Here is a 16,516-nt window from a genome sequence, read left to right as displayed (position 1 = left end):
AGGAAAAAAGAAAGCTCATGTTTACTGTAAAAACAAGGTAAAACATACAAAATCATATGCTAACAATGCAAATATGAATAAAATTAGTTTTAAAAATCAGCTGGACAGGCAAAGCATCACTGCTGGAATAACAGTAGCCAATGAAATTTTTTCCATGTATTTTCTGATTTTGTTTGTAAAATAAAACCTGCATTAGATAGCGGTGGTGTTTATAATATGGGATTTATTTCCACTTCTTACTATGGCCTTAAAACAACACGTTTCCAGAAATAAACCAAATCTACTTTTCACCATAAAAATGTCAACCTACATTAGCGATAATTAGAATAGTTAAACAACATCTTGGTACTCCAAGAGACCAGTGACACTTTAGCTTACATAAACTCTCTGCCATAAAATGAGAAAACACGGGCATATTAACTCCCTTGAAAGTAATTTAAAAATTTTTAATTCAGTTGCTAAAACTATGGAATAAATTAACTCCAAATAGCAGAAATAAAATGTAAATTAGTTATAAGAAGTAAAAATGGAAAAATACACAATAAATACTCAAAGACTAAGAGGAAACAAATATACATAAATAAACCCTTCACAAGGGCCTGAGTTGTATAAGACAAGATGTTAAAAAGGAGACATTAATAATATAATTAAGGGGTAGGATTAGGAAGCATTGGGAAGGAGTGAATGAAAGACAAACTTGTAAAAATGAAAAAGTTCTGCTCATAAAATGGTGCCCGGGTTGACTAAGAATACTGTGCATGTGTGATTTTGAAGAACTGCTTGAATAAAATTTTGGTTATTGTTTTACCTATAGCCAAATTCTATAATTTAACAATACTAAAATAATAAATTTGTCAAGGTTTGCCTATAACATTAAAGAAGAAGATGAATTAAATACAGGAAACATTCTAACAATCCAATAAAATAAGAGCACGTGCCCCCCAATCTCACCTTAATGACCTTGGACCCAATTTTATATGACCCGGAACTAAGTTTCTGAAGAGCCCGAAATGCATCTTGTCGATGAACCATGCAGACATAAGCACAGCCCCTGGGAGGAATCATCTATTAAAAAAATTATTTTCTTTAGAAAGGGTGTTATGAGGAGGGCAAGTCATTTCTGGCATTTTATAGTTTTAATGGAACAGAATATTGATTATTAATACTGAATTGTTTCCCCTTTTCTTCCTCCAGCTATCTGTTTATTGGTAAAATTCAAGCACAATCAGTTGAAAAAAAAATTCAGAAGCTAGTTGGGTCTCATTCTAAGCCATTATATATGTGAAATCTTGAATATCACGTGTCAACTAAAGTTTTAACACACAATGAAGAGCTATTAAAACAAAGCAATGTATAGACGTGTATATAATACCACCAGATAAAAGGAAAACAATACTGTACGGCCAACATATTTGAAGGCATACAATTTATTTACAGTAGCATTTAAATTTTGCCAAATGTTATGTTGAGTAATGTGAGAAGGATTTTGTTTGGGGGAAGTATCTTATCCTTAATATAAAGTCCAAAATCTACAACAAATAATAAAACTAAAGCTTTTCAATTTTATAAAACTTAACTTTGTCCAAGTACTTCTGGACAAAGATTTTAATATGAATAAGAAGATAGCTTCAGTGTAAGGATCTCAAGAGGTTTATTTACAAAGCATTTAACTACTCTATTAACTACCAGATCATAAATTATCTTTAATGTATTAACTCAGAAAAATACACAGTGCATTTCAGTTTCTTTATGAAGAACTCAAAAGGTATTCATCACTTTGTTAGTACTTAATACCTAATAAGCTCTCGCTGTCAAAGTAACGCTTCCCTCAGCCTTGCTAACAGCTGTCACTTTAATACCAAATTTCTCGAAAGAGAAGTCTATCCAACCCCTTATACAATTCATCTCTTGCAATGTAGATCCAACCCCTTACCAACCCACCGAAAATATTTTCTTCGAGCTAATGACCTACAAGATGCTAAATCTAATGGACTTTTCTCAGTCTTCAAACTCCCCCAAAACGAAGTGAAAGGTTTATAAATCTTCCATTAATTTTTCAAATCCTGGATTTTATCACTAGCCATTCAGTACACTTCAGTTCACAAAATAACTTAGTGCCTATTACTTTTAAGTACTACACTCTTAAAAGGTAATACAGAAGAAGAGGGAGACAAGGCAAACTAATGTCCAAATGACTGTGGTATAAGAAAGACTACAAACGTTATAAGCAACGTGAAAATACAAAATGCTACTTGGATTCGGGATCTGTTCAGAGCAGTGATTCCTGGCTTTGCATCAAAATCACCTGCGTAATTATGGCACTTTGATAAGAATCTAAAGGTACTGATAATGGGCATCCCTATATGGGCATCCCTATTTTTTCAAATGTCAACTCGTTTCTGATATGCAGCTAGAGCTGAGAACCACTAGTTTAAAGGCAGCGGAAAATCAGAAAAAATTTCAGAGGTTATATGATCACAGACTCAGAGATTACTTATGTTCTGACAGGTGAAATTTAAAAAGACGAAAAGAGAAGCCTACAACACTTTCATGGTGTAAAAAGAGGAATCTGAAATACCTAAGTTGAAACACTCAGCCAATTACCTATTAATTAACCAATCAATCAGCTATTTATTATCTGTGTAACTTAGACAAATCATTTAGATTCCTCACTGGTAAAATAACAATATTTGAATTACTTAACCAGCTTCTTGTGAGGCTCCAAAGAGATCATACATAGTTGAAAGTAAAATACAAAATGGTCAAATTCAATTTAAATAAAGAGTGCTGTTATTAACACCAAAAAGTCAAGTTTGGCCATATAAGGAATGTTGAGAATATAAGGAATCTAAGACTAGAAAGGAAAACCAGCCAATTTCCTGGTAAATAATGATAAAAAGGTCCAATAGACATAAAAGTATAATAACAGTGAATAAAATCAGAGAGTTAAGGAACAAGACTCCTCAAATGACTATTCCATTATCTTTAGCCTCAAGGAAAAACAATAGCCCTGCAGGAGGAAGAAAATACTCAAAGGTGGAGACTGGGTACACTGAAAGAATCAAGCTGAGGAGTGATAGAGCTATGCTGTGGCCACACAGGTTTTCTTGCCTCAGGTTTGCTCTGAGAGGAAGAGAAGGGGAAGGGGTGGGAAGTGCCTGGCAAAAGACTGGGACCTCAAGTCCAGTTGTGTCTCCACCATTACCTATGTGCTCATGTGCAGGTGATTACAATTCTAACTCAGTTTCTTCACTTTCATTAAAAAAAGAAATTAAACAATATCACACATACGGTTCCTGCTAACTCAAACATTCGATGTTTTTAGGAATCAAGTGCTATTACATTGCTATAAAACTCCTAAGAATATTTTGTTAGACTTCCATTTAAAAAAGGAAAATTAATTAAGCAGAGAGATAAGCAACAGCAGAGTAAACATAAAAACGATTAGAGTCGAACAATCCTTTTAAAATTTGATTAAAGGCAGATATTGCTGGGCTAATTAGGAACCAAAGTGACTCTGAAAACTCCCTATTTTTTTTTAACTTTAAATTATTTAAGAACTGATACTTACATTAATGGATTCAATCTGTCCAAACTCTTCAAAGAGGTTGGTTAAATCTTGCTGTGTTGCCTTCTTGTCTACCTGGCCAACCCACAGAGTAGTACTACATACTGTCAAGATATAAGAGACAAATAACCCAAATCACATAGACAGTTACTTCTTTCAAGTAGCTGAGGAAAAAACACTAGTAACAATAATAAATTAAAATTTCAGATAGTATATTTTAAATACTTGTTAACAGACATTTTTATGTTATGTTTAAAATCAACTAAAATACCAGGTACCCATTCACATCTATGCCAAGTCAACTTCTTGCATTATCACCTGTTCTCAAGCGTGGCAGCACACATCAGTCACCTGTGGATATCTGGAACCCACTCTAAAAGATGATGGAAGGTATGGGGTATGACAGATCAGGAACTGGGAGTTTTAAAATTCTGTAGGTGATTCTAATGTGCAACAAAGTTTCAAAACCACTTCTCATTGCAATACTATCTGTGTACCTTTTAAGTATCTTTCTGTACTGGAATGATTAAATGGATGTTTCTCCTAAATCAACAGTTAAATCTTATCCTTAAGGAAAGAATAATTATACACAAAAAATATATATACAAAAAGGAAAAGGCTAATTTAGAACTCATTATCATGAAAGACTTAGGGATACTTAAGGGCTGGAAGCCACTTCCCTTTAATAAATAAATGCCACACGTGAGACATCTTGCCTACTTTGAGCTGCACTGTTCATGTCTCCATGAACATCTCCTTTTCCTGAAAACACTGACTTTAAAAATATTTACAGCTGATATATTTGCAGAGTTTTAATATATTTGGATTTATGTCAATGTCATTAAAAAAAAAAGAAGTTTCCAGCTTTTGGGTTATCTTTCATCTACAACACAGCCTAGAGCAGGTTTTACTCTAGAGCTAAGATGTCACCATTGCAATGTGGGTTTCACATTACATTCTACTGAATGTGGGTTTCAATCAGGTCTCCATCTCTCTACTCTGGCTGGTCAGAACTTGAACGTCTTCCAGGCCTGTGTGAGCTTTAGGAACCTGTTCAGCTAACAGATGCCTGGAAATTGCTCTTTCCCTGCTCTTTGTTCTTTGCCTCATGCAGTCTTACCCTGTGCATAAATAACTTAATATTCAACCAAAGTCTCAAAGGGCAACATATTAGTTTTCTTTTGCTGCTGTAACAAAACACCACAAACTTAGTACCTTAAAACACAAAAAGGTATTCTCTTACAGCTCTGGGGGTCTAAAATGAGTCAACAAGGCTGCATTCCTTCTGGAGGCCCTAGGAGAGAATTTGTTTCTTTGCCTTTGCTAGCTTCTACAAGCTATCTGCACTCCTCAGCTCATGGTCCCAACCCTCCATCTTCAAAGCCAACAGTGTAGCATTTACCAATCTCTTTCTCCTTTCCACATTCACATCACCTTTTCTCTCTGACCCTCTCCTCTTGTTTCCCTCTTATTAGGACCCTTGGATTACACTGGGCCCTTCTGGATAATCCAAGTTAATCTCCCCATCTCAAGATCCTTATTAATCAGATATACAAATGTAAGGTAACATATTTACAAGCTCCAGTGATTTGGACATGGACATCTCTGGGTGACCACTATTCAACCTACCACCAACCCTTAGCAAATTTCTGGACCTCTTTCACTGAACAGTTCCCACCTCTTCATTACTCTGTTCTACATATTATAGCTGCCTTAATCTCCCCAAAATCTGTTCCATGTTTCCCCTACTCTTTTGATATTGTCTCTCTACAAATTTTTCCCATGGACAACTCCATTTCCCCCCCCAGAAAGTAATGAGTCTCCTCCATCCCATGAGAAGGGGACACTTGATTCTTAGAATGTTACTCTTTGTTGATGTTTCACAGCCCCTGGACTATTCATGAAAACTCATGTTCTAAGAACCAATGGGCAGAGAAACACTACCACATGTGTTTAAAATGTGTTGGGACCACATCAAATTGTTATTGCTTCTCAGTAGAGTTTTGAGGTAAAAGACAAGATATACTTCTCACTGTATTTTCTTATGTCCTTTCTAAACTTTTTAATTGTGTGTTTTACCCATGAAAATAAAACAGCAACAAAAAATAAATTCCACGGTCAATAACTATGTAAACGGTGGCAACGACACATGACAAGTTAGGTAAGGAACTAAATGAGAGACTCCACGTAAAAGCCCATCATAAAAATCGTTATTCTGAACGTCCTAATAGCAATCATGGGAGGAGGCACAGTTGAGATTTTACGATCAGACTTCTGACATTATTTATCAGACAGCACGAAAATGTTTGAATTTTGTCCCTCACCCTAAGGGATAAATAGAAACTTTCAGAGTTAGGAATGTCAACATTACTAAATTAACAATGGCTCTCATAATCAGGTAAGATTCTGGAAAGATAGCCAAGGCTTGTTCAAATGGCTAGAATTCAGTAAGATGGCGTCGCCTTTAATCCTAAGCCTCGATTTCTAGGATGCTTCAGCATTATAAATTATACCAGTTATTCATCTATCTCCATGGCAGAAGGAGTTTACTTGGATACATTCAGAAATTAGATAACCTGATCAGTGTTTCACTCTTGGCGAAGAATGACAATTTACTTCCTTTTATGTACTTTATCCATCTGCAGTCTGTTGATTCACCTTAAAAGTCATAACCCGCTAAGAATCGTTTAGGCAGAATTTGGCACTAATTACAAATTATTTTCCTAGACCTCACATGCCTACCAAGTCAACTCTCCTGCAGCACTCTCCCAAAACAAACTCCCACTACTACCAAATGTGTTCTAATCATACATTATAGATTAACATATAAAGGAGGGAAAGTTTTTACGAGAGAAATCTCTCCTTCAGTACTGATCCAGTAAGTTTATAATTAGCTTTAAAATTTGCATTCTTCCTATAATAATCACTCCTACAGACCTAGTGTTCATAATTGGTTAGGACACTGTGCATAGAAGTCACGGTGTCCATGAAACAGACACGAGGCCTAGGACACTTTATAAATCATTAATCAAGTCATATTTTCTAACTAGCATTAAAAAAAAAAACTCTCAATGACTTTAGTACTTGAGTAGAAACTGCTATTCCTTTTCCTTTTCTCCTCTATCACATTATAAAACCCAAAAATATAATTACTCATATACCAAAACAGGTATTTAACCTCTTAGTCTGAAAATAAGGTTGGGAGACATTGTAACAGATACTATTTTCTCAATGTTATTGAAACCAAAGCTTGTACGTCACTTACCACTTAATGTTTTAGATCTAATTGGAGGCAATCCCTTCTTCTGTCGTTCTTTCTCCCTTTCTCTAGCTCTTCTTTCACTTGAGTATGAACGTGATGATTTCCTTTTTCTTTCTCTAGAGCGAGAGCGTGATCGCTTTCTGTGTTTACGCTTTCGAGAACCAGACCGTGACCTAGACCTTCGTTTTCTTGGTGACCTACAAAAAAAATCTTATTTTACTTCTAATGACAAAGTTATTCTTCTATCGAATTTCTCACTTGTAGGTGGGGCGGGGGCGAGACTGTCTGGTATTTAGCTACCTTTTAAAAAACATTCAAGCATAATCAAGTATCAAACATGTATTTTCTCAAATTTCTATACTGCTTAGGTCCACACTAGTCACAGATGTTTGTTTGCAATGATTCTTACTGAACCACAACCACAAGGAAGAGTAAGAGAAAGAGATTCTAGTAAGGCCTCACTTTCTCTTAGGGTCTTCCAACTCTTTTTTCAAACAAGAGTCAAGAACAGGGATGAAAGATGGAAGAAAACAAAAAGATTCTTTAGGTGACAAAGATGTTACATTCTTAAAATTAAGAAACAAAGAATGTTTTCAACAGAACATTAGGCCACTATACAATTCTGTTTACAAGTTTTCAATTTCTAAAATCTCCTGTGCTTGACTTTACAATATAATGTGATACTGAAATACTGTTTCTTTTTTCCTGCCAGTCATATGCCATTGAACTCTCTTCAAAATACTTAGTAGGGAGGTGTTGCTAAGACAAATAAAGAAGTTGCTAAGACAAAGAAGTTTCAGCACTAACACTGTAATTCACTGCAGAGAGGTCAGCTTAGAGAAAGATGAACTGACAGGCTCTCATTTGCAAGAGGCAAATACAAGTAAGTTCTTGAAACACGTAAGAAATGACTGAAAAAGTCATCACGGATACTGCCTCTCTTCCAGCATTCGCTGTTCAGATTTTCTGGGTATTTGTGTGTAGAAAATAGGGCATTAAAATGTTAAAGATTAATGACTTTAAGTTTTAAGACAGTTTATAGCAAAAACAATATACACATGCTACAAGAAAATTTACCAGGTTAAGAATAAGGCGCCTCCAACTCAATCTGAATGAGCATGCACATTAGTGAGCCTCAGCCATGCTGAACAGCCCACAAAGAAACCATTTCTAGGATATGTTTTGTAATAGTCTGATATGCTTAATGTTTATAAAAATAATTTTTGTAGTTTTATTTTTATAATCATTTTTGGTATTATGAGATGAAATGGAATGTGAGAAATACAATGGAGTTTCTAATACTGGTCCTCTACAGCTTGATTTAAGTGTTGTTCAGGGGCAATAATACCCTAAGCTGACTATCATGATGTTATTAACTAAAACCAGATATAACCCCAAATCCAAGTCTCGTGATACTGCCGTGACTCATGCAAATCATTCAAATAAATGGCCACAGCCACACCCAATTAAAAACAGAACACATGTTTTCTGTTTTTTGAAGTTCTGAATTACTTCTTCCTGAGAGAATGTCACTCTCAGAAAACATTTTCTTTAATCTTGATGCAAAGAAATAAAGGATGCAAAAAAGTAAAGCCAACAATTTAAATGTTCGCACACAGCTATTCTTAAATAGGATTGTAGAACCTTGAACGGGATCGTGAATGCGTTCTTGATCTGGAGCGAACAGCCACTTTCTTTGCTTCCTGTTCAAAGATCTCCTCTTCTACTCCATCTTGCCCTTCATCTATATCCATATCCTTGAAAGTCAAAAGAACAGCAGACAAAATGCCTGGTTGAGATTCAGCGTGTATTGGTAATTCTGCCTTACAAAATATTCACCATAGTAGCATTAATGACTAATAGTAAAATGGTAAGAATGTGGAGCTTAATGAGTAGGAAAAAACCATTCAGGTTTACATTATTTACATACAATAAAAATTATTACTATATTTTAAGATTTTTTTTCTGTAATTAATTTTATAAATTTATGCCCCAGAAAAACATTTACTTTTTACCTGTTGCTGAATATCTATGGAATCATCCAAATTTGCTTCAGGTTCAAGGAAATGCTGTTGACTGCTCCCTTGTGATGGTGACACAGAATGCTCTGACCCAAATGTTCCTTCTTGACTATCCTGAGGAGTTGCCTATTGAGAATGTACACAAACACACAAACATTGGGAAATAATGAATATTATGAATATTGTTACAAATGAAACATCACAATTACAATTTTAAAAAGGAGCCCAATACCTAAAGAAATCCCATTACATCTTTTATGATCAATCTAAAATGGCACTTTTGTATAAATCCAAGTTTACTTAAAAGCACAGAATACCTCCATAAAAGGGAGATATTATAACACTAGAAAGAATGGTAAGATAAAGTAGGTCTCCAAACAAATTTTATATTGTGGAAAATATAAACTACCAAGAATAAAGGGACTGTATCATGAATGATATATAAAGAACTAAGTCACCCAACTGCACGTGTAGAAGCAAAACGAAGCTCAAACCCCAATATCAAAATCACTGATCTTGCAAAATCAGTTCTCAACTTGGGTCTTTTTCAACCTCCACCTCTAGGAATTGACAAAAGAGTATAAGGAAGTACTCAAATATGTAAAAGATTTCAGAAAGACTAATAAAAGTTAGGCAATGCAGCCTAATTATAGGAAAAACTAAAATTTAAACCTTTTTGCCCCCCTAGGACTAGAATTACAGCAACTTGCTATAGGGATACTGCTTACATGGTACTAATCAGTATGAACTTGACTAGCAATTACATACACTATGGTGTTAACTAAAATTGAGAAACTGATTATTATGAAGAAATGACTCCCTAGTTAAACATTCCTAAAACATGATCTCACAGGTGTTGAGGATTAGTAAGAAGAGTTGGTACACAAGTTGGGGACTATTATAATAATTAACAGAAAAGAGCAACTCAAAACTACTGTTCCCTTGCTACAAACTCTGTGATTGTGAACCAAGTTACTCCAACTCTGAATTTGTCTCCCTACATGTAAAAGGAATACAACCACAGTGATTATAAAAAACAATATTGTATTATAAATTTCAAAGTTGCTAAGAAACTAAATCTTAATTGTTCCCACCACAAAAAAGAAATGATAATTATTTGACATGATAGAGGTGTTAGCTAACACTACAGAGGTAATCATATCCCAATATATAATCATATCAAATCAATATGTTGTACACCTTAAACAATGCTATATGTCAATTATATCTCAATAAAATTATTTTTTAAAACTTACTCTAATGACATTTAAACTGAAAGAAAAGAAAGCAGAATAAAAATTAAGAGCCAAAAAGAGCATTAAAGAACTGTTCCAAAAAAAAAAAAAAGGAACTGTTCCAAGTGTCTTAATTTATGAAGGAACAGGCTCCCCAAAGACAAGTAACATTTTCAAGTTTAGAAATAAATTAAAACTAAAATCAGAATTAAAGTTCTATTAGTCTTTATTCCACAAAATTGACCAAAGAGTTGGTAAATAAGTATATGTTTGAGAACAAATCAAAATGTTTTTAAAGCACAGTCCTGGCTTATGCCTTTAAAATGGTACAATAAAACTAAAATTCTTAACAACACAGCAAGATAATTTTCAACTTTATCCTGAGCTGTATTGTTTGCTCCTAATTCAGTACTCATACAACCTTCACATTATTTACTTCTTACCTCACCATTCACCTTGAGCATCCTACCTACCATCCACCCACTTGTTTTTCATCTTTGATTTTCTATTAATGGTCAACCCTTGGTATAACCAGCAGAATCCACTGCAACCAATGCTAGTTCTTGAGCTTCTTTTTTGAGCAGTTTTACCTATTTGAAAAGGTTGTGATTCATGACTTTTATTCTTTCTTAACAATCTTATGAAGAACAAAGAGAAAATCTACTTTTAATATTCTACCAAATTTTATCTTATGATCTTGCAGTTAGCATTAATTAGGTCCACTGGACCCTTAGCTATATCTAAGATATGGTACGGGATCTTAGAGGTTTTATTTTCCTATATACTGAAACATTTTGCCATTTCATCATCCTAAGAATTATTCCATTATTACTCATCAATTACTCCCAACTGTAGCCAAAAAGACTAAAATAATAACAAAAAAAAGGAATTGTTGAGAAGCGTGATTCAACAGTGAAACCATCATCATTCAGTTTTACTGCATCACCAAAACCACTGCATTATATTTCAAGAAGGTATAAATAAGACTGGAGACATATCTGTAGTCTGCTTTTAGCTTTCCTTGGACAATGGATATTTAGATGTTTCATTTTCTGTCCATAATGGCAAAGAGAAGAAAACTGACAAAGAAACGTATTTCACAAAATTTTTTTTTTTTTTTTTTTTTGGGCACAAAGCCTGCGGGATCTTAGCTCCCCGACCAGGGATTGAACCCGCGCCCTTGCCAGTGTAAGCGCAGAGTCCAAACCACTGGACCACCAGTAATTCCCAATATTTCACAACACTTAGACAAAGCAGATGATGAATGCAAAAAAAAGACCGCAGCATTCTAGACTCTAATGGTAACGGTGAAATTTAATGTTTAAGTGAAATATCAGACGGTGAGTTTTCAAATGACTGCATCCCAAACGTATTTCTCAAACTCAAGAACTGATGAGCGAAAAATGTATCTCTAAGGACAAAAATCTCTAAGGGTATTTTCATTCAATTAGTCATTCAACAGGAAGGACTTCATCTTATAGTATTTTGGAACAAGAAGCTGGACTGTCTGTTTTGTTAAAAGAACATGTGACATTTGAACTTAGTTGACATAAAAAGGTTTGCTATATTTCAACTATATTAAAATTCCTAATTATGTTTATTTTCCCCTATCCCTTTAGCTTCGCTTTTAAATTATTTTAAGATGACTAAAAAATATTTTTAAAAAACCAAAAAGACTCCATAGAACCCAGGTGGCAAATGACTTTTTACCCTGATATACTGATATACGTCCTTAGAATACATCCTGGTATATTCATCTTTAGTTTCTTCAGCAATGTCTTCAGGCAAAGCATCAGTGATAATACTGAGGGACTTCCCTGGTGGTCCAGTGGTTAAGAATCCGCCTTTCAATGCAGGGGGCCCGGGTTCAATCCCTGGTCAGGGAACTAAGATCCCACATGCTGCGGGGCAACTAAGCCCACACCGCAACTACTGAGCCCATGTGCCGCAACGAAAGATCCTGCATGTCGCAACGAAGATCTCACGTGCCACAACTGAGACCCGACGCAGCCAAATAAATAAATAAAGATAATATCGACAAAAATAGAAGACAAGGATAACAACAGTTAGCAGAGACTTTTTTCAAAATTGGATTAACATTCACTCAGTATCACATTTTGATCCCTTATAAATCTACTTTCCTCTATTTTTTTCTGTATAAGTGGCAGGAAAGACTGTCAAAAAACCTTACTGAAATCCACACATGCTATGCTACACCTACAGCATTTTCCTAATTTATGAGTCTAATAACCTTACAACATCAACCTCAGTACCCTGAAATGCAACTCAAGTCTCTTAATTATCACCCATCTTAGTTATCATGTTCAATTCTCCTCTTTCCATTATATTCTCCTCTATAAAAAACTACTGAAGCAAAGTAAGTTATATATTTCTGATATCCCACTGACAGCTCTTTATTAAGTAGCTGAATCTTCTATAATCTTTTTATTCCTAACATTCTTTTTAAAGCCCTTTTATTAGTCTTATCATTTTCATCATCAGCATTTCATTCTATGACTCTGACACCTTTTGGATATCCTGATAAAACAATTATCAAAATCACAACTCCAACTTACTCAAGACAATACAAATCATTCCTCTTATGATATGATTGTTAGTCCCTTCACAATTCAACCATTCTCAGAAAGTGCTCCCATTTTCCACTGGTTTTCCATCATTAGATAAAAGACCTCAACCCACACCCAAGTGTGGTCAAAGCTGCAAGGAACAGAGTGGCACTAGCAAACCTATTCTTTTCTCTGAGGCGCTCTAATAAATTTTAGGCAGCAATACGGAGCTTACTGGTAAACAAAAATGCTTAATTTTTCTGCATGTTTCACCCCATCTTAAATACACTAAAGGGAACTGGTTTGATAGAGCCAATTACACAACTTATTAAATTTGTTACTCTGTTGATATTTACTTTTCAATTTTAAATTTGTGATAGGCTTTAAACACTATTCACCTTATGCATTAGAAAAGTTGCTTTTTTTTCTTCACTACTCCCTTTTCTTCACTGCTTATTTTTGAATAAGGAAGCTTTTAAGAACATCTACTCCTTTCAAAGAGATCTTATTACTATATCTTCTAAAATTTTGGAGATGGTATAGAGTAATCAACTAAGACCAGAGTTCTTTTTTCTGTTTTTGGTTGGTAAGATTCTTAAAGCAAAATCCCTCTCCAGTTTTTAGTAACTTTCACCTCAGTAACCTGGTGTTAATTACAAGCTCAAGCTCAAGATCCAGGTCAAGAGTGCTACACCTTTACTGTCTCTGCTGAACCTTCATCCTACTGCTTCTGCTAAAACTTCTGAAATGAAATTGGAACTAAGGCAATTCAAAAGTGTCACATCTATAGCTGAACAAATCTGTTTAGATAAACTGTTCCATTACTACTATCTCTTGCCTCTGTAACAGCTCTGACAACCTGTTTCTCTTCCTTGAGTCACAACTTATGTTTTTCTTTAAATAACATCCAGGTTATTTTTTTTTTTGGCCACACTGTGTGGCATGGGGGATCTTAGTTCCCTGACCAGGGATCGAACCCGGTCCCCTGCATTGGGAGTGTGGAGTCTTAACCACTGGACTGCCAGGGGAGTCCCCAAATGTTCTTTATTGTGCTTTGTCTTCAAGTTCCTGAATTCTTAGGCAGATATATTTTATTTTCTTGACATAAAATAATGCACCTACCCAACTACTTCTATCAGAATTATTTCTACAAAACAAGGTATGGAATTCCATTCTCATAATTCCAGGTACAAGTTCCAACATATAAATATCATCAAAATCCATTTTACAAGGACTTCCCTGGTGGTGCAGTGGCTGAGAGTCCGCCTGCCACTGCAGAGATCGAACACGGTTTCGATCCCCGGTCCCGGAGGATCCCACATGCTGCGGAGCGGCTGGGCCCGCGTGTCACAACTGTTGAGGCCCACACCCCTGGAGCCCAGGCCCCGCAACAAGCGTGGCCCCTGCTCACTTCAGCTAGAGGGAGCCCACGTGCAGCAGCGAAGACCCAACACCGCCAAAAATAAATAAATAAATTTATATTTTTTAAAAAAATCCATTTTACATTTACTCTTTGCATTAAAAGGGCAAGTTCGGGGACTATCCCTTCTTAAGTAATCCTCCCTCTTCCATATTTCCATAGTCCTTCATATATACCTCTATTTCAGAAACCAGGATTCTGCCTTGTGTTCATATAGATATATGCACTCCATTAGAGAAGAGCTTACTTGAGGCCAGACACTTCTCTGTTCATCTCTGTATGTATTACCTAACAATGCTCATAGTTTAAAAATATTTGTGGTATTGTATTAAATTCATTAGAGTCAAAAAGGTTTGATTAGGAAGAAGTGTGAGTGGGGGGAATTCCCAGAAACTCATATCCAAACAGTTTAACATCCGTTAAGTATTTCTCATATAGAGCAAAAAGAGGCTTTGTAATGGATTTAACCCTAGCTTCACAACAATTTGACATATTTTATCAATTCTAAGGTATGATTTTTCTTTACATTTTATCACCCTGAAATTTAGAAGATTCTTAAAACTCCAGGGGATGTTATATATACAAGTATCTAAAAATTCTTAGCTATACGTAAAATAATGGTGGGTCTTAAGACTGATGATATATGATACTGTGTACTTTAACAGTAGATGTTTCGATTTCACTAAGCTTCAATTTCCTACAATGTAAATGAGATTCAAAATAACTATCGCATAAGCATTAACTGTAATCATGCCTAATAAAGCTCCTGCCACATACTAATAACAGTCTAATTAAAGACAGCAATCTATTTTGTCATCATCACCACCAACAACAGTAAAATCATCACTGTCTTGGCTTGACAGGGAATTGAGAGGAAAGGAAAGTTTTCAGCTGTAATACTGAAACACCATCTCTGTCTTCTGTTCTCTAATTCCAGTATACTGAAATTAATGTTCTCAATGGATACATAAGTTGCCAGTAAACATTTTGATTACCAAGAAACAAAATGAAACAAAAAAACAAACAAAAACTGTAAAGGTCCTGAAAAGACTGATCTCCCTAGTAATAAACAGCTGAAGAAAAAAAATCACCAAATGACAGACTGTACAAAGCAGTAACTCTAAAGACCACAAGATGGGGATATAAACCTTTTGAGGCTGTTGCTGTTCCAGGAGTTGCTGTCTGAGATGTTCAAGATTTTGCTGTTGTAGCTGTTCTGCTATCTGATGAAAGATGGAATTGTTCACAGATTCTGAAACATGAGAACTAAAAGGAAAAACAAGTGGAAATGTATATTAAAATCCAATAAAGATAATATGATAATAACTGAATATTCGAAAAGAACACCCCAAAATGCAATTAAATGGAACATACTCTACTATTATACTCTATGTTTACTTTTGAAATATTCACACAGAAAATAGAATACCTCAGAACATTAATACGTTAAAATAGAAATACACTCTTCAATAGTGTTTCAATAGATGGATCACATGTTAGAGATACTCTGATGAAGATCTGATATTACTGCCTCACAATATTAAAATACATATAAATTAGTACTTTTTACATTACAGCATTTTAAGAAAATCTCAATAAAACACTTATAAAAAGAGTTAAAAGTACTTAAGCATTGTCACTCTAACTCCTTCTTTAAACTATGAGACAGTGGGAAAAATGTTCCATCAATCACTATATGTGAAATCTACCATCATAATTGATTATACACTTCATAAAACTAATCTGCTTTCTTTAGAAAAGCATTCACATTATTAGGTATGTTAACGGAAACAGTGTTTAGATAAGAGGAATTAATAATTTAACTATACTCTGGGAAATTCACACCTGGAATACACCTGGAATTCTGGGTGCCACAAGGCAAGACATGAACAAAAAAGAGGGCATCCCAAAAGGGGCAATCAGGATGGTGAGAAGTCTTGAAACAGTTGGAAAAAAGTGTACTTCATCTGGAGCAAATAAACCTAAGGGGAAGAATGATACCTATCTTCAAATACTGGAATGGCTATTTCTTTCTCAAAAGAAAATGGAGCAAATTTGTTTCCTTGCTTCAGAAAGCAAAATGGATCAGTGTATAGAAAGCAAATCAAATAAGATTCAGTAACAAAAGATCATACAGTATTAAAAATTACCTTCTTGTCATAGAAGGCATTAAAACAATGGATAAATAACCTATACAGATGGTTAAAGGAGATTACTACATTGCTCAGGACACTAAGCTACATGATCTCAAATGCTTCTTACAACTTTAGAATTCATAATCTAAAACATTAGTTTTTAATTTTTTCAAGTAGAATCTCTATCATAAGCATATAATTGCAATTTTACATATAAGTATATTTTTAATATATTATCACAATATAGAAAACTAAATAACTATTGAAATAAGATTTCTAGAGGCTTTCCCCACTCATCATCCCTTTCT

The 16,516-nt window shown here is 34.8% G+C and overlaps 1 protein-coding gene across 1 annotated transcript in view; it reads right to left on the bottom strand.

Moving 5' to 3' along the window:
• The window catches only part of SCAF8 (SR-related CTD associated factor 8), a 78,733-nt gene that overhangs the window by 11,895 nt on the left and 50,322 nt on the right, over window positions 1–16,516 (bottom strand). Inside the window, 6 exon segments of the mRNA XM_082668964.1 lie at window positions 952–1,065; window positions 3,572–3,672; window positions 6,834–7,027; window positions 8,475–8,587; window positions 8,846–8,977; window positions 15,222–15,339. Of these exon segments, the coding sequence (XP_082525090.1) occupies window positions 952–1,065; window positions 3,572–3,672; window positions 6,834–7,027; window positions 8,475–8,587; window positions 8,846–8,977; window positions 15,222–15,339 (772 nt within the window).

This window comes from Grampus griseus, assembly GCF_964374135.1.
Source record: "Grampus griseus genome assembly, chromosome: 13".
NCBI classification, from domain to species: Eukaryota; Metazoa; Chordata; class Mammalia; order Artiodactyla; family Delphinidae; genus Grampus; species Grampus griseus.
Note: the sequence above shows the minus strand (reverse complement) of the source record. Positions and strands in the feature narration are given on the sequence as shown.